Raw genomic sequence first — 18916 nt, 5'->3', positions numbered from 1 at the left:
TGTATTTTTAAAAGCAATGTTTATTCATTTTACATCACATAAAAAATATATAATCAACATAAAAAAATAACTGTGGTAGTATGAGATCAAAAATTCCCGCATTATATCAAAGGTAATAATACTGGCTATATGTATGTATATAGCTATGTAGGTACGACATACCTACTACTATGTATGTATAGGTAGGTATGGCGCTCGGCGCCTAAAAGAAGCAACGGTTTAGTGCTGCAAAAAACAAAATATATTCATATTTATTTTTATATAATACTAGCTTTTTCCCGCGGCATCGACAAAGCTACAAGATTCTAAACTCTATAATGGCAAAACTTAGCACAAACAAACCCATTTATTGCTAAAAAAATTTTTCTAATAGGCTTTCTAATAGGTTCGTGCTAAGAAGACCCACTATTACCTGCATATATATTTATAAGCCTATTTTGTGTTCCATTGCTTGGATTGTTAAAGTTTAAAGGGAGGGAGGGCTTTACCCAGCTATTATATATATTTAATGATTTATATACCTATTTGAAATGGGTATTAACCAGGGCCTAATGGGTAAAATTAAAAAATAAATACTTTATAAATTTATTTTAAACTAACAAAATATACTTGGTTATATTATATAAGTATAAATATTACTTCAAAGCAATCTGGATTGTATTCTTTTCATCTAATACATTTATCACAAATTAACCGTCTTTTCAAAAATGACCATAATTTAACTACAAATCAGATACTAGCCAGATGACATATAAATACAGGGACCAAAGCATATCTCGAACATGATAAAACTAAGAACACTTTTAGATATACCAAGGTAATTACTATTATTATTAGAAATAAAAACAAACATTTTTTCATTCTAATAAAGGTAATGCTATAATAACAAGCAAGACATTATCGTAATATTGTGTATCAATATAGCGCTATAGAAATTTCAACCTCTCTGGTTTGTCCATTATATTTTGCTTGTCTGAACATGTTAGATAGGTACTTAAGTATACTTATACAATTTTATTTAATATAAGTACCTATTTCATTAAAGATTCCCCTCTCAACTATAGATAACTTATTTTTATTTTTCGAACAGAAAACTTCCAATAAAGCATACAAATAAGTATCTAAAGTAACATTTGTACTAACAACATATAGGATAACTATGTACAGTTATCATGGAATGATTATATTATGTGCATAAATCATTATACAGAGCAGGAATTCAGCTTTTCAAAGCCTCATAAGTCGTTAAAAGACAGGGACAATTTTAGTACCATGCAATTTTAAATTGTTTGTTTTTCAACAGTGGATACAATCGATGACTTAAAAAATATATACTGATAGCTCTAGTCCAGTTACAGCAGGCTTCCAAAATAAGTGAAGAAGCAGATGAAGTAGAGGGGAAATCAATAGCTTGGCATTTTTATTCTCCCTGCCTAAATTAAGCATTTGTCCTAGTTCTGGTCCTGGGTAACACGTAATAAATAATATATGCCTGTTTCCTCTTTTCTTTTTCGATTTTTAAAGGGGTAACTCTGTGTCATAATTGTATAATAAACATTAAAGAATCATAAAGAGAATTTCCAGGAATAACTATGCGTTAAAATTTAATTAAGATACCAAGTTTTGTAATTTATACACATTTTTATTTTAGAAACATTTTACGTAAATTTTGTCGACTAGCGTTATTTATTGTATCTTAAAGTTAAATAAATTAATAATTAATCACTAAATACTAAATACTGATCAGAATCCGGAACAATTTATCTTGAACCAGCTTCAATTACTGATACCTATTGAACTTACCTACTCGACAAAAAAAATAATCTAGGCTTAGCCATGTCAACCTATAGTCCTATATTTAAAAGGCGGAGGGAGTTTGCCACCCACAAATATTTTTTACAATATATTTGTAAAAAAGTTGTATGTGTGTTGTGTTTGTAAATAGTTCTTGTCGACATTATTTTCTCTGATTTCCCAAAATAAATTGATTTATAGTTCTAGCGCACTAGGCTTTAGGTTATAATTTTATAACGAAACACTTTCTTTTCATCAGATATTCAGTCAATTAGAATTAGTTCAACCAACCAACAGATATGCAGTCATAAAATTATTGTAACATTTGTAGTAAATCCAATAAATAGTTGGTATTAAAGTTTTCTTACAAATGTTTACAAACATATATAATTGTTATGTGATAGGTAATCTGTCATATGTTTTTCAGGCAAATCAGAAAATCTAAATATAATTCTAGCAGTATCTACTCTATACACCAACACATAGCTCACTAAACCGATGGCAAATTGTAAGTTGTAATTCGTCATAGTTTTACTATGATAAATAATACAGAAAATCACAATATTTAATAACTACTTATATATAATAAATGCAACAATAATGCTTCAATTAAAACGTTAATTCTACATTTAAAAATACTTTGCCTTTTCCTTACTGACTGACCTAACATGCACAGCCAATACAACTGAATGTAGTCTAAGCATGAAGCTATGTATAAGACTGAACCCGCACTGCTAAGAACTTTTTAATTCAAAGTATAAATATTGCTGTCTCTGTCATTTGTGACCAGAACTGTCCTTCTTGCGGGGAAACAGGTATAGCTACACGACATACCTGTATAAACTTCATAGCTCGTAATACATAAGAGATATAGGCGGGTCACAGGTGAATGAGATAGGAATATATGTATACCTTTGAATGTGGGCTCCATTATTATGACATAATACTGGGGCCCGCATTCAATACTACTATAACGAATAGTATACATTGCATACTATTAGCTTCATGGAGTAAAGAGCATGGAAGGAAGACCTCCTGGCGAAATCGGAGGGCGAAGTACGGGTTTGCATTTCACTTCTCACTCTCGATTCGAAGCGAGATGCAACAAACCAATCAGATTATGGTGTGGTTGTTGTTACGTCACAAGTGCGCACTGTGATTGGTTAGCTGCGTTTCACTGCAATCGATTCGATGGTAAGATGTAAATAGCAAAGTCGCACTATGCACACTAAACTGTAATCATAACTATATAAGCATACACATACACTGTATAAGGTGGTATGAACTCAACACATAAATTATGAGAACATTTGTAAAATGACATTTTACATATATAAATCATATTCATTCATTCAATATATCTCAGAGATTGATCATTCTAATAAATTTGCTTTCTGGAATGAATGACCAAATGCGTATGTGAAATACGTACAGTCTGTCAAAAAAAATAAGAAATTAAATAAAGAGTGTTGTCTCGTTTTGGCAACATTGTTTATTAACCAATCTAAATCAATATATTTGGTATTGCAATGGCAAAAAAATATAGTTCATTAAAAATCAGTTTTCCTCACTTTTTTGACAGACTGTAAGTAATAGTGTAGGACATTTATAGTGTTGTCTCTTTCTGTATTATTTAGACATGATGGGGTTGTAACTATTTTTATAATAAAATGTTATAAGTGCTATTGAAATATTGAGATTATTTCTTCCTAAATGCGGCATAATAGCAAATATATAAAATAAGTAGAAATATTTAAATACAATTTTTAACAGGTTTATATTGCACTCTTACAATATTGATCATAAAATATTTGTAATTACTTACATCATGAATTTTCATGAGGATTATTATTGTAACGTCATTACGTCCCTTTGTAAAGCAACCAAGTTTCTATTACTACTAAGAACAAAAACTATAAGTATCATAAAATAGTTACTCGCTTTAATTTTGAAAAAGATATCAGTAACAGTAACTAGGTAAACTGATACATGGATTCATTATTTTAAATACATTTGAAAACAGTATTTTATAGATTTAATAATCAATATCCGATCCTACACATGCACAGCACATTAAAGGCATCAGAATTGATATACACCAAGTACCATTTCACGCGCACTAATACTTTTGGAAGTTTAATATAAATGATATTAAATCCAATTAGAATAAATCAATGAAAGAAATGGTATCCATAAAACTCGGAAAAATAAAGATGGGCTCTACGAATATTAATTTACATTTACGTATTTCTGTATTTACATTACCTTATGTTATGATGAAAATTTATATATACTTTTTCCATATAGGCAACAAAAATATTTTAGGTCAATGTAATTAGAGACGGCGCATGTTGCAAACGGGTGCATACGGTATCGCGGAACGACTTTTTTTAAAAGTCCATTTACAACAATGAAAGAACAGTCTCGCGAAGTGAACCTTTTGTACTGACCTAACGTAATTTGTTCATTTGTATTACACATTTTGTAATATAATAATAAAAATAAAAATTTAAGTACCTGGTAAAGCTGGGTTCACAGTATGGTCCTGGCAAAGGGTGCAATCACATGGCTTTAATTTGTCGCAGTTTCTTGGTTTAGATGTCTATCGATCGCGGCGGGCCCGCTTGGCGCGTGCGGTGGGCGCGGCGGGCGCGGCGGCCGCGTCGTCGTCGTCGCGGCGCTTGGCCGGCGGCTGCGGCCGCTGCAGCTGGCTCTGCGCCGTCAGCTGCAGCTGCAACGCGTGCGTGTTCAGTCTCTCGGCCAACAGCAACGGCTTCAGAGCCGCCATTTTGTGGCTGTACAGCGTCACCCGCGGCCGGCTATTCACTGCCGCGGTCAACTGCTCCCTGACGCTCAACTCCGTGTTCTCCGAATTGTTGTTCCATTTTTCATCGCCATTCTTGCCTTCAGACTTTTCTGTGTTTTGTTTCCCACTGGGCTCCTCGATGTCTGTATTACATATGATGTTCACTTGTGCCCGAACTTCGGCATCGAATTTCGAAATGGTGCTCACTAGGGGTTTCGCCCAGCCGATGTGAAGTATAGGAGTTTGGCTTCCTTCTTCCCACTTACAAATTCCATCATAAAACCTTGAAAAAATTAAACTTAAATTTCAATATAATTTGAGTTTAAAAGAAATTTTTGTATTCAATGACAAAAGAACACAAATTCAAGATACTTCATTAGTTAACTACTAATAATAATACTATTTTCTCACCTGAGTAATGATGCAAAACACTCTGGATCTTTCAAAATGGATCTGGCTGAGTGGCCTGAACTTTCAGCTTTCATTAGCTGTGGTATTAATTCATTTGCGATTTCTGCAAACTCCTTGTATATCTCTTCGTCATCACGTGAATAATTATAACTGTAAATAATTTAAAAGGTAAGTACTTGTAAGTATGTTATGGGGAACAAAATCAAGTACTTTAAAAGTACTAAATAAAATAAAATATAGGTAATAAAAAATTATACTGACTGCCTGATAACATCTCCAGCACACGCCCAAGCTTGAAAAGCTTCTTTGTACATCTTGTGTCGGTGGTAGTAACCCCCTTGGAAAGTGTATGGATACACATGTCTGTCTTCATAATGAGTACGTGAAGATCGGATGGCTTGTGCGTACAGAGCTGCGGAATCTGGTCGAGCTTTACTTTGCAAGTTGCGTGTTTCCGAGGAATCCCCAATATCGTGTGAACCACTTGATATTCTCATATACTCATCCAAATCTCCAAGATTACCCAGGGCCATAGGATATGCATCTAGATGTCCTGTAATGCAACTTATACATAACACAATTTATCTTCAAGTTTATGTAGATACAAAGAAATGAAAATCAATCCCATTATTGCTGCCCTCACAATTATCTAAGATTCTGCGAGTAGCTTATTGATAACTGTGGCATACCATTTTGTTTTCATAGCAAGAGAAAGAGACAGCAATAATTTGTGACCAACTTCTAAATGAAAAGGTATATGGTGATTGCCCACAACAAACTATGTGGAGCCTAGCTTGGTAAAATTCATGATTATTTCATCTATAGAATGAACATAAGTACATATGTGTTTTGGAAGTTTGAGTAATGCAATGCTTATATGAAAAAACACAAGAAGAAAGGGTACTGGAAATCTAAATACAAACAATACCATCATTCTTAAAGGAGCTACCTACTTCTATGTTGTCTTAGTTTTGGTACTTAAAAGTTGGTACACAATATCTTCTATTTAAATATACACTTTTGAAAATCAAGATCACATTATAAATTAATATAAATTAATTATATAAGTACTGTTTTATAAAATGTACTAACACTTTTGCAATTCTCGATTTTTTTATGTATACACATGGTATAGTTTATATATCTATAATAAGTGAAAAAAATTTAGTCACATTAAGTACCTTTCTTCTTCTCCAATGAACCAAGGAGTAACATAAATACATAAACAAATATTTAAATATTGAATACCTTTATCATACAGCAACCATAATAGATTATATTGCATCAATGCAACTTCATGCACATCAATAGTGGGTGTGAGTGTAGGATTTATTGAGGACACCAATGCTGCTAGCTCCATAACTCGGGTACATACAACTGGTTTACCAGCCACATACAACCATGATCTAGCAAGAACACCATCACCCACTGATCGCCCCCTTTTATCCTCATTGCCTTTCCCATGCCATGTCACCTGAAATTTATATACTACTTATTAAAAGTTTAGGAAGATGTACGTAAGTTTGTCAGGCAAAAACTACTGGACAGGTTTACTTATAAGAATTTTGTTAGTAGACTACAATATAACCTATAAAATCTTTTATTCCAATGGAACATGGAAGTGAAGCCCTGGAGACAGCTAGTTTAATACATTAGGAATAGTGTGAAATTTTACCTCTGCTGTTTCAGTCCTATCTTTTCCAAATACAACCCAAGCATGGTCTTCAGATAAAGCCAAATGCACATCCCGTTTACCCAGCACTTGACACCCTGCTGTAACAGCAAAGGCTACTCCAAAACAGTCTAGTTTATTGCCCGTTAGAAAACTGTAGATGGACTGCAAATGTGCTCGATCCTTATAATAACTTCGAGTCAAAGAATTCCACACCACATCAGCAACACGTTTAACTAATTCACGTGTAGCATATTCTCCATTCAAAAGCTTTGCGTCAACACCACCTTTCATCAGAGACACAAATCGCTCATGTAGAGATTTCACATCTTCCCATTCAACACATGGAAACTTCATTTTTATGAACTTGTTGGCGGATAAAATAACATCTTTATCACTATTTTTACTGTTTGTTAAGTTATTTTCAACTGCACCAATAATTATTGAAAACAATGCCAAGTCGGGTTCTTTTTCACTGCGCAGTTGTTCTTGAAATAAATCACAAACTTTCTGAATACTGTCTATCGGAAAAAAACGTTTACATTCGATTATTCCCGACATAATTATTTTTATTCATAATAAGTTAATTTTTTTACTGACAGTCTTTTTATTTGAAAATTTCAATCAAATGCCACAAACCGGCCGGAAAGCAAGCAATACCAACGAAGCGACAAGCGATATCTTCATTTCACATAATGTCATGCAGTGCATGCATGTCAGCTAAATGTCAGTCAGCCTACACAAAAGCTTTGCCGCCTTTTGCTATGTCGATTAAAACGTTAATTTTAGAGTACTTTATTAATCCTTTCATTATGTAAGCATTCGTTTGTGAAAATAAACAACAATGTATCATTAGCATTCGGATGTCGAAATATTGGGAAATATTTCGTTTATCGTTTTCCATAAGGTAAAAAACTTCGAAAACTATGGGAAAATTTTACGCCAGTAAACGGTTGAAAAAAGCTCTGAACACTTCACACGTGTCATGTCAACACACACATCTTCAGTGAAATGTTTATATCACTTTATAACCACAGTTGACCAAATAATGCAGAACATAACCTAAAATAGTGTTATTATTTTCAGGATAATCCATTAAATCCTTCCTTTTTCCTTTAAAATCGCACCACGATTGCGTAGAAGGTATTTTTGGTCGTAAATCTGCAACAATATTGAAAATTGGTGTATTTTGCCTCCATTGGCAATGTTTGTGTACCTTAGTTGTACCAGTAGCGCCATCTACGCTGAGCGTTGCGTAATTGCCCTATTCCATGTTTATGAATGAGTACCTTTGATCCTATGATATGATGCTTGTAGATGCCCAATAAACTAGTACAGATGGCGCTACAACTTGGGTTAACAAACATTGCCAATGAAGGCAAAAAGCGCCAATATTCAATATTTTTGAAGATTTACGACTAAAATATTATCTTCGCAATCGTGGTGCGATTTTAAAAGAAAAAAAATAAGGATTTAGTGGATTATTGAATAGGCTTCAGAACACAAAGTGTTATAATACAAGACAATTTGCTAAATGATTCAAGTCCACTGTAAAAAATAATACCTTTATTATAAATTCATGAACATTATTGTTATTGATATCACATTGCACTACTTATTTGTGGGATTGGGATATGAAGGTATATTATTTTTGATCACCACTTTTTCAATATATCCAATTAACCACTTCCACCCAAAAACTATTCAATCAAAAATATAAACACAAAAAACCGTCTATAGGGTTAACTTCATATAGCTCTTTGTCACCTTTGAGTACACTTTTAAGCTTCAGTTTTAGACCATAAGAAAACTGAAGGGTTAACTGGTCCCGAAAATAATAACACCATTTTACGTTATGTTCTGCATTATTTGGTTAACTTTAGTGATAAACTTGATTTTGACTGAAAGCTTTGTACCTGTATGAAGTCCATATTTTCATATTTATTATATTCATAAGTCGTCAGGTGGGAAGAGTTCCGAGTATATTTTTGACCATTTACTGGCTCGAAAATTTTGCAGTGTGTGGCGGTTACCCATAGTTTTCGAAGTTTTTTATTTTTTAGAAAACGATATTTCCCAATATTTTGTTTACCAACCATACAGTGCTGTACTCTGGCGAGATAAATGTGCAGTAATACTCCCATCCAATGACCAAAGATTCTATTCTTTATGAGGTAGTACTTATTAAATCCATGTTTAAGTACTGTCACTGTCACTCGTGTCATGTCAGTCAAGCAAACAAGTCAACGTTAAAGAAGGTTAAGGATTGGGGGAGGGTTTTGTTGTTTTGTTTTCTGGGAGGAGCAGGCAAAAATAAGAAAATAGAGTGAATGAACCAGAAATACCTTGAAATCTTTGATTTTATGTAAATAAACAACATTACTATATTTTTTAAAATCTATACCTATATATCATACGTACCTACATATAATACAACAAAAAAGGTGAATTAGAATAAAGATATACTCTCAGGTACGATTTCTATGTTATTATCTTTCACATAATAAAGAAAAATTCATTGATCAATTTTGCTCATTAGCAAAATAAGTGACTGCAGATACTAAATTGAACCGGAAAAATTTGATAGTAGAAATACCTGTTTCATCTTGTCACCAGTCACATCTGTTGATGTTAATAGAATTGTCTAAGGAAATGAACACATTAAATGAGAAACAAAGCAAGCGGTATAAAAAAAAGTATAAGTATCTCAAATTAAGAATTAAAAGTTTAATTTTAGTAAGTACCCTGTTTAATTTATATATTAAGTAGTAGTTAGTACAGTTTGTATGGGCTGATCTGTGAAATTACTGGTCAATTTATAACCATTTTCTATGTTTGACAGTAACATTGATGAGGCTATCCAGAATCATGAAATTGAAATAAATTGGGTCAATCAAATGGACTTATTTCTTTTTAGTCTAAATAAAATTTGAGAGTTAGTGCACTGATACACAGATCTGTGTTCTCGCAGCTGAGAATAGGTTTCAGGAATCATGCAGTGTTTAATATCACTTACAGCTTCCAAGGAGTTAATAATAAGGGTTTTTGCAAATGGGATTTATAAAGTGGTTTTGCAAGTGTGTATTAGCTGAAAAAAGTATTTAGCTGACAATGTTGTTTTTATTTACAGGAAAATGCAGCCTTGTGTGATGAAGTTGCTAAAATTCAAGAAAGCATACTTATTGTCAAAGATGAAAGAAAATTTTTGCTGCGAAAATTATTAGAATATGAAAATGATATGGATATTTCAGTGACAGTTCCAAAAACTGAGCCTACAGTTACAACCAATGGTAATTTAAGAGGAAAAGCTAAGAAACAACCAAGTTTCGATGAGAGCAATAAGAATGTTGTGATATCCTAGTCTTATTTTTTTTCAATAAATAATTTAAAAACACCTTATTTGGATTCATATCTGATTACATTGATTGGAAGTTCCTATCTTGTTTTCATAATATTTCTCATAAGACAGCACAACTTCATGAGAAATATTATAATGAAACAGTGTGTAATTTAAAACTTATATTATGTTTAAATACAAAATGTTTAAGATATCAATCATCTTCTTCTTCATCATCAAATGAAAGTAGTTGGTGACTTTTTTTATGTGTTTGCTTAGATATATCAGCTTTTAACTTATGTTTTTTGTTGCCAAGATCAGCTGTACACTCTTTAGATTTAGACTTAAATATAACTCGTTTCGATAAATCGGCTTTAGTTTCTGTTAACAATGTATCCATTCTCTTTTGTTCTAAATCTGCTTCTTCTGCAGTGAGATCTCCTTCTTTTAGTACTACCACTTGAGGCTTCTCATTTTCTTCATCGTCAACAAAATCATCCACTTCATTGTCTAATTTGTCGAACTTATGGTTCCTGTCATCATAGCCTGCTTGTTTCTTCAGCACCTTTAAAAACTCAGGATCATCAGGTTTAGTGAACTGCACATTTCTCTTCCTATTCATATTAATTAATAAATAATTAATGTGTTTGTAATACAATAGACAAACCTGTAACTGAGTTAGTCTCAGTACGACTCATAAGAAAAGCTTCTGGAAAACAAAACGAAATCTAGTAAAGTCACTTTGAGAAGTGCATAGGTAGAGGACCTATTAGAAAATAATTATGCGACGATAATGTACGTTCAAGTATTCCTATAAACGAAATGTAGGTAGGTACGGCTGGCTTGATAACTACGAAGTTAGAACGAAGAAGAGAAATCAACAAGCAACCACCCAGACACAATACAATCAACAATGACAAGTTATTTGACATTCTCAACTCAATGTGACATGACGTTTCAGCTGATTGACATTATAATTGACACGCAGTTGTCCTGCTCGTTCTGTACCTACGTCGTACGTTCGGGATTCCCAATGTTCCATGGTTTCATATTCGGAATTTCGTGATACTAGTGATTTTTGTTTTCGGAATCCAAACCACTCGTTTGGTATTAAAATTCGGATATTATTTATTGTGATTGAAGCCACATATAAGAGTTATTATATATATAGATTTAGATAGGGGCCCGTGCATTATGAGTGAAAAGGACGAAAGCTATTGACGAAGTCATATGGAAATCACCTATCTCATTTGATTACACTTGTCGATCGTCTATATTTGTAAAACAATTTTATTGTTATATAGGGATAAATAATCTCATAAGAACCTTGCATAAAAAGTTCTTGGGAGTACTGGCTGGCCTGGCTCCAGTCTTACCTCTGCTCGTAGCTTGTCTTGGTCTTTGTGCAGGATCAATCTCACGGATCAACCTATAGATTTTTCTGTGTACCTATAAGAAGTGGTATAATAGGGGGGGTACTACTGCACATTTATCCCGCCAGAGTACAGCACTGTATGTTAGGTACACAAAAGCTTTGCCGCCTTTTGTTATGTCGATTAAAACGTTTATTTTAGAGTACTTTATTAATCCTTTCATAATGTAAGCATTCATTTGTGAAAATATACAACAATGTAGCATATTCGGGTGCCGAAATATTGGGAAAAATCGTTTTCTATAAGATAAAAACTATGGGATACGCTCTAAAATTTTGAAGCCAGTCAACGGCCGAAAAGAAGCTCAGAACACTTAATACGTGAAGACTTATTAAAATATGAACTTCATACATGTACGATATTCGTTGAAAATCAAGTTTATATCAATTTATGACCACAGTTGACCAAATAATGCAGAACATAACCTAAAATAGTATTATTATTTTCAGTATTATTAAATCCTTCCTGTTTCCCTTAAACTCGCACCACGATTGCGTAGAAGGTATTTTTGGTTGTAAATCTGCAACAATATTGAAAATTGGCGCTTTTTGCCTCCATTGGCAATGTTTGTGTACCTTAGTTGTACCAGTATCGCCATCTGCGCTGGGCTTTGCATAATATGCCCTATATTCGTAGATATTCTGTAAAAAGATATTTTGTTGTCTGTGATGTGAATCATAGAGTAAAATCTATAGACAATGTCATTCTATGTAAGCTTTTTTCAAGCTTGCTTCACGAAAACAACGGACTAGTGTGTATGGAAGTGCGTTAGATTGATTGCGCCGCAAATAATTTTTAACGGGTAAGTTATTTTACTTTTTTATTAATCATACGTGTAAACTATATACAGCAATCGCTGCATATATGTCCAAAATTCTGTGTTTACAACAATACAAATGTACATAATCGTTCATGACAACTATACGGGGTGTGTGTGTGCACTGCACTATGTATTTAGAATATTCAACAATTGATGTAGTTTTATTGTTTGATTTTATATTGAAAACGGGATTAACAGCCAAATCTATCAATATTAGATCATGATACTCACTATTCGATTACTTCTATTTGCGTCGTTATATTCCGAAGAGAGGTTATAATACAAAAATAATTGCTATATTTTTGCATTTATTGTGTTTCAGTGTCGCATGAGGTGAGGAATGAATGTGAAAAAATAATTTAATTGTGGTCATAAGAAGGTGAACAACTTTAAGAAATAATATCAAATTCACTATGGCTAGTTTAGAGCAACAAGCATCTAAGCTCTTGGATTTCAATCAAAAATTGGACATAACTTTGTTGGATAACATTGTGGGATGTCTTTATTCTACTGTAGGAGAGCAGCAACGTATAGCTCAAGATATACTGACTGCCCTTAAAGAACACCCCGATGCTTGGACCCGAGTTGATACCATTTTAGAGTATTCTCAAAACCAGGAAACGAAATATTATGCCCTACAAATATTGGAACAAGTTATTCAAACCAGATGGAAAGTTCTGCCACGGAATCAATGTGAAGGAATTAAAAAGTACATTGTTGGTCTTATTATAAAGAATTCATCAGATCCTGTTGTGATGGAAAACAACAAAGTGTATCTGAAGAAGCTTAATATGATATTGATTCAAGTGTTAAAAAGAGAGTGGCCTCACAACTGGGAGACATTCATCAGTGACATTGTGGGAGCTTCAAAAACCAATGAGAGTTTATGTCAAAACAACATGGTTATTTTAAAACTGCTAAGTGAAGAAGTGTTTGTTTTTAGTACAGGTCAGCTCACACAGACTAAAGCCAAACACCTAAAGGACACTATGTGCTCAGAATTCAGTCAAATTTTCCAGCTTTGTCAATTTGTACTTGAAAATTCACAAAATGCACCATTAGTGGATGCAACACTTCACACTTTATTGAGATTCTTAAACTGGATTCCACTTGGTTACATATTTGAGATGAAGTTAATAAGTACTTTAATATTTAAATTTTTGAATGTGCCTATGTTCCGCAACGTTACACTCAGTTGTCTCACGGAAATAGCTGGTGTGACTGTCAGCAATTATGAAGAGCAGTTTGTGGCTCTGTTGGTGCAGACAATGGAGCAGCTGGAGGTCATGCTGCCCCTGAGCACTAACATACGTGAGGCATATGCAGCAGGCCGACATCAGGAACAAGTTTTTATTCAGAATTTGGCATTGTTCTTGTGTACATACTTAAAAGAGCATGGTCGACTAATTGAGAGAAGAGGACTCACCAACACTTTGATGAATGCTCTTCGCTACCTTGTGTTGATATCTGAAGTTGAAGAAGTAGAAATTTTTAAGATCTGCTTAGAATTTTGGAATTCCTTAACATCGGACTTGTACAAGATGGCCCCATGCTCACATTCTTCAAGCCTATACGGCTTAGGAAAAGGAGTAGGAAGAAAGGCATTGTATGCCGAAGTACTAAGCAGTGTACGGTATATTATGATATCAAGAATGGCTAAACCTGAAGAAGTGTTGGTAGTTGAAAATGAAAATGGTGAGGTGGTCAGGGAGTTCATGAAGGATACTGATTCGATAAATCTGTACAAGAACATGAGGGAAACATTGGTGTACTTGACTCATTTGGATTATCAGGATACAGAGCGTATTATGACAGAAAAGCTGCAGAATCAAGTAAATGGTACAGAATGGTCATGGAAAAATCTTAATACATTGTGTTGGGCGATTGGCTCGATTTCGGGTGCAATGCTGGAGGAAGATGAGAAACGCTTTCTTGTTGTTGTTATCAAGGAGTTATTAGGATTGTGTGAGCAAAAAAAAGGCAAAGACAATAAAGCTATTATTGCTAGCAACATTATGTATGTGGTTGGACAGTATCCACGTTTTCTTCGAGCCCATTGGAAGTTTTTGAAAACTGTTGTGAACAAACTTTTTGAATTCATGCATGAAACTCATGATGGTGTACAAGACATGGCTTGTGACACTTTTATTAAGATAGCACTCAAATGTCGTCGGCATTTTGTCACCACACAAGTTGGAGAAGCTTGCCCGTTTATTGAAGAAATTTTAAGCACAATCAGTACCATTATTTGTGACTTGCAAACACTTCAAGTGCATACATTCTATGAAGCCATAGGATATATGATCAGTGCACAAATTGATCAAGTAGCTCAAGAGCAACTGATTGAAAAGTATATGTTGTTACCTAATCAAGTTTGGGATGACATTATATCACAAGCATCACATAATGTTGACATATTAAAAGATCCTGAAGCTGTGAAACAACTTGTGAGTATAGTGAAGACTAATGTGCGAGCTTGTCGTGCTTTGGGTCATCCTTATGTTGTGCAGCTTGGCAGAATATACTTGGATATGCTAAATGTCTACAAAGTCATGTCAGAAAATATTAGCCAAGCGATTGCACTTAATGGAGTAGTTGTCACTAAACAACCGCTGATCAAGAACATGAGGATAATAAAGAAAGAAACACTACGGTTGATTGCGAGCTGGGTTTCAAGATCTACAGATAATACGATGGTGTTGGAAAATTTCATCCCTCCACTCCTTGATGCTGTCCTTTTGGATTACCAGAGGACCACAGTGCCAGAGGCCCGAGAACCTGAAGTGCTATCTTGTATGGGGGCAATTGTTTACAGACTGGAAGGTGATATAACATCTGAAGTACCCAAGATTTTCGATGCAGTTTTTGAATGTACCCTGGAGATGATCAACAAAGACTTCGAAGAGTATCCCGAGCACAGAACAGAGTTTTTCTTGCTTTTGCAAGCGGTGAATACACATTGTTTCAAGGCATTCCTAAGTATACCACCAGCACAGTTCAAGTTGGTGTTGGATTCCATTATTTGGGCATTTAAGCATACAATGAGGAATGTGGCAGACACAGGACTGCAGATCCTGTACAAGCTGCTGCAAAACGTGGCGGAGCACCCGCAGGCAGCGCAAAGCTTCTACCAGACGTACTTGTGCGACATCCTGGAGCACGTGTTCAGTGTGGTCACCGACACCTCGCACGGCGCCGGCCTCACTATGCACGCCACTATATTAGCGCACATCTTTGCTTTGGTCGAAGCTGGATGTGTGAAAGTGCCACTGGGACCCACTCCTGATAATGTAGTATATATACAGGTAAATATATTTTAGCTGTTATTAAATTTGCAATGTTGTTTTGTTTCGGTTTTGTGGAAAATGTCCTAATGTGGCGAAATTTCATATGTGGTGATATACTCATTACTTAATTTACCTGACTCCACTATGACAATTCACTGCGTTACATAATTTTGGTACCCGCTTAACTAATGGCTGGAATGTATAGGTAATGAATCAGTAATAAAAAGTCCCAAACATATCTGATATCATCACGCTCATATATGGCGTATAAGAAGCCGTTAAAGATTTCGAATGATAGGACATTATTATCATTTTGTTTTGTTCAAAATTTGGATCTTTGCTATGATCTTGTCATTTTTTAATATACATACATTTGAAAAGTTGAATTAAATGGCCACAGAATCTCCAAAAATGTACCAAATTATTTGTAAATGATCCAATATAAACAATAAAATTATAGACTTTTATTATATTTTATTTTCCATGTATAGTTTGTATAGTGGCTGTATAGTCAATAAGTCACATACTTCTAAAAGAAAAATGAGATGTAATGGAAAGAAAAAAATGTATGTAGTGTTACAAAACAATAGGATTAAATAAGAAATCATGAATATGTCAATATGGGTACCACATAAATATTTTTCTCATTTGTAACCAGATTATTAGCAGGCCTTGGTATGCCCAGGAGCAGTTACGGAATCTTCAAGTATTGATTTCATCATATCTAGTATTTGTGAACTAATAAAAATAGAAAAAATAGAAAGAGATTTCAAAACTTATGAAATATTGACAAAATATTTTATTATTATTATTCTAGAACTAGGTCTTTCAAAAAGTGATCATAATTTATAATTTTTCAGGAATATGTGGCAAATCTTCTCAAAACTGCATTCCCTCATTTAACCGACAATCAGATCAAAATTACTGTGCAAGGTTTATTCAACTTTGATCAAGATATTCCTGCCTTCAAAGATCATCTCAGAGATTTCTTAGTACAGATAAGAGTAAGTATTCAATATATTGTTTCTAAAATTCATTATCTAATTATATTTATCTATATTTTGGAAATTTTTTATATTTCGTGGGGCACTGCTTCTTAGTCTTGCCAATCCACCTCCTTTATGAAGCGGAGCACCGCCCTTAGTGTGCGGCAAGCTTCGCTCATGGTCTTTCATGTGCACAAAAGATATGGGAAAATATTAAGAACATGCTGGACATTTTTAAGGGCGTATGTAGCCGCATAAGCCGCACACTACCCTTACATTTTTGAAAATATATTTTATTTCTTAGTGAAAAATAAAAAAAAATTGTGACAAATTATGCCACACTAGATAAATAATTAATTTTATTAGAAATTGTTACAGTTTTCCATTACTCAATGTTGACTATTGAAATACTCAATTGAACCTTTTCAATTGGTTGGTGGTGATCAAAATCTGTTTAGTCAACTGTCTCTACATTGTTGTAAAATATAAAACTACTAGCTTTTGCCCACCGATTCGCACGCGGGAATTTCAGTCAGTTCAGTATATTTCATTATCGCGTATTCTAAGACTGGTAAAATTTATTTATTACTATGATTCAAATTCGTATTTTGTCTTCGTATCTTTAGTTCAATTCCACGTTTCCCGCTACGATTTCCACTACGTGTCTCGTTCCGAAATTTGTCATGTCCCGTTTTCTACAAATTGTTCCATGTCTTTTCCCGCAACGTGCCCCTTCCCATATCCTGCTACGTGTCCCACTCCCGTAACCGACTCGTGTGGAACATTTCATGGATCTTCAAAAATAATGAAGTTTCGCATAAATTTCCACCCCTACATCATTCCCCTAGAGAACAATTTTCAAAATCTAGTTCTTGCATTATTATACTAATACTTACTAATCATCAGTTTTTACTAAAATTTCAAGTTATGTTGACTTCAACTATGATGAAATTCCATACTATCTGGCAACCCCTATTTCACCCCCTTAGGGATGGAATTTCGAAATATCCTTTCTTATCGGACGTCTCCTAGTCACAATCTACCTTCCTGCCAAATTTCATCTTCATGAGCTCAGTAGTTTTCGGGATTTCGTGATACGTGATCGAGTGATTTCCCTTTTATATATAAAACTATAATACTTATAAAATTCTAACTAAAATCTTCATGCATATGTGGGTACCGGATGCAGCTAATCAAACAGTACATTTTCTAAACATTGTGAAATAATTTCAGGAATACACTGGTGAAGACGACAGTGATTTGTACTTAGAAGAGCGTCTGTTCGCTCTCCGCCAAGCGCAGGAAGAGAAGAGACGAGTCCAGTTGTCGGTCCCCGGCATTCTGAACCCCCACGAACTGCCTGAGGAGATGCAAGATTAATCCTAACCCTAAGTTATGTGGTAACAGTTCACTTTAGAATAATAGTTATGTCTAAAGAGATAAGTAAATGCCTATTCATTACATGCCAGGCTTTTTCTTACACCCAGTCACTGCAGATAATTTCCTTTTTTTCTGATCAGTTCGACATGCATTTAATCATTATTGTAGTAATAAAGTTATATTGAAAATAAAATGCGCGTCAAATAACACCAAATGAACTTACTCTGAAGGATATTGCAGAAACTTCTGCATGTTCTGCGTCGACATCCTCTCAATACATCGCCAGATTTTAGTTCTTTTTCTCTAAATTAATATTCGTAGGTAAATATATTTTTAAAAAAAGATCACACCTATAGCTTTATAAGCGACGGACCGTCGACCGTGTAACCACCAAATTGATCGAGTCTGGCCTTTCTCGCCAGTGCCAAAGCGATTTCTGTGGCGCTTTATATTATGGCGCATAAATTTTGAGATATCATGGTGTTGTTATTATAGTGATTCTTTCATGAGATTTCGCAATACTTTATGTGTGTGTATGAAATAAACATCGATCTTTGTTTGTCTGTGTCTAGCTATAATATTAACTACACGAGGAAGCTCTCAAATGTTGCATTAGATTGTGATGATGACTTGATAATTTTAATTTTGATTATATACAATTACATATTTTACTTAGATAATTAATTTTATAATGAATTTTCAGCTCGTGAGATAGCTTTAGAGAGACTTGTAGCAAAAGTATATTTTGACATTAGAATAAAAATATTTTTCCTTTCGGTACTAAGTGAATCTTAACTGAAACTATAAATAATAAATTTATTATTTATAGTGTATTTACACAATATACTTAATTTCAACACATTCACTCTTTTTTCCACAAATAAAAAAATTATGAATAAATGAAACTACATCCATTTTTCAGGTACCAATTTCAATATACGTAAACAATGCTGACATGTGTTTTTATTAATATATACTAAACAAATAATT

General features: G+C 33.9%; 3 protein-coding genes and 1 long non-coding RNA gene across 4 annotated transcripts; 2 read left to right on the top strand and 2 right to left on the bottom strand.

The window, feature by feature from the left end:
• Positions 1-573: 573 nt before the first annotated feature.
• On the bottom strand, positions 574-7371 carry Mnn1 (Menin 1). The gene is made up of 5 exons (XM_053756788.1): positions 6687-7371; positions 6260-6485; positions 5273-5564; positions 5012-5161; positions 574-4883 (listed from the first exon to the last, which is right to left on the bottom strand). The coding sequence occupies exons 1-5, from the start codon at positions 7242-7244 to the stop codon at positions 4397-4399; spliced, it is 1713 nt and encodes a 570-aa protein (XP_053612763.1). The 5' UTR covers positions 7245-7371; the 3' UTR covers positions 574-4396.
• A 1254-nt stretch (positions 7372-8625) lies between these two features.
• On the top strand, positions 8626-10082 carry LOC135309874 (uncharacterized). Its single transcript, XR_010370109.1, has 2 exons — positions 8626-9419; positions 9814-10082. It is a non-coding gene; the product is annotated as an uncharacterized LOC135309874 (long non-coding RNA).
• Positions 10083-10189: 107 nt separating this feature from the next.
• LOC128676721 (uncharacterized protein) lies at positions 10190-10780 on the bottom strand. The gene has a single exon (XM_053757014.1). It carries the CDS (start codon positions 10640-10642, stop codon positions 10235-10237), a length of 408 nt encoding a protein of 135 aa, XP_053612989.1. The 5' UTR covers positions 10643-10780; the 3' UTR covers positions 10190-10234.
• Positions 10781-11845: 1065 nt separating this feature from the next.
• On the top strand, positions 11846-18009 carry emb (embargoed). Its single transcript, XM_053756223.2, has 4 exons — positions 11846-12255; positions 12596-15578; positions 16421-16564; positions 17780-18009. The coding sequence occupies exons 2-4, from the start codon at positions 12687-12689 to the stop codon at positions 17924-17926; spliced, it is 3183 nt and encodes a 1060-aa protein (XP_053612198.1). The 5' UTR covers positions 11846-12255; positions 12596-12686; the 3' UTR covers positions 17927-18009.
• Positions 18010-18916: the final 907 nt, after the last annotated feature.

This window comes from Plodia interpunctella, chromosome 16 (genome assembly GCF_027563975.2).
Source record: "Plodia interpunctella isolate USDA-ARS_2022_Savannah chromosome 16, ilPloInte3.2, whole genome shotgun sequence".
Lineage (NCBI taxonomy): Eukaryota > Metazoa > Arthropoda > Insecta > Lepidoptera > Pyralidae > Plodia > Plodia interpunctella.
Note: the sequence above shows the minus strand (reverse complement) of the source record. Positions and strands in the feature narration are given on the sequence as shown.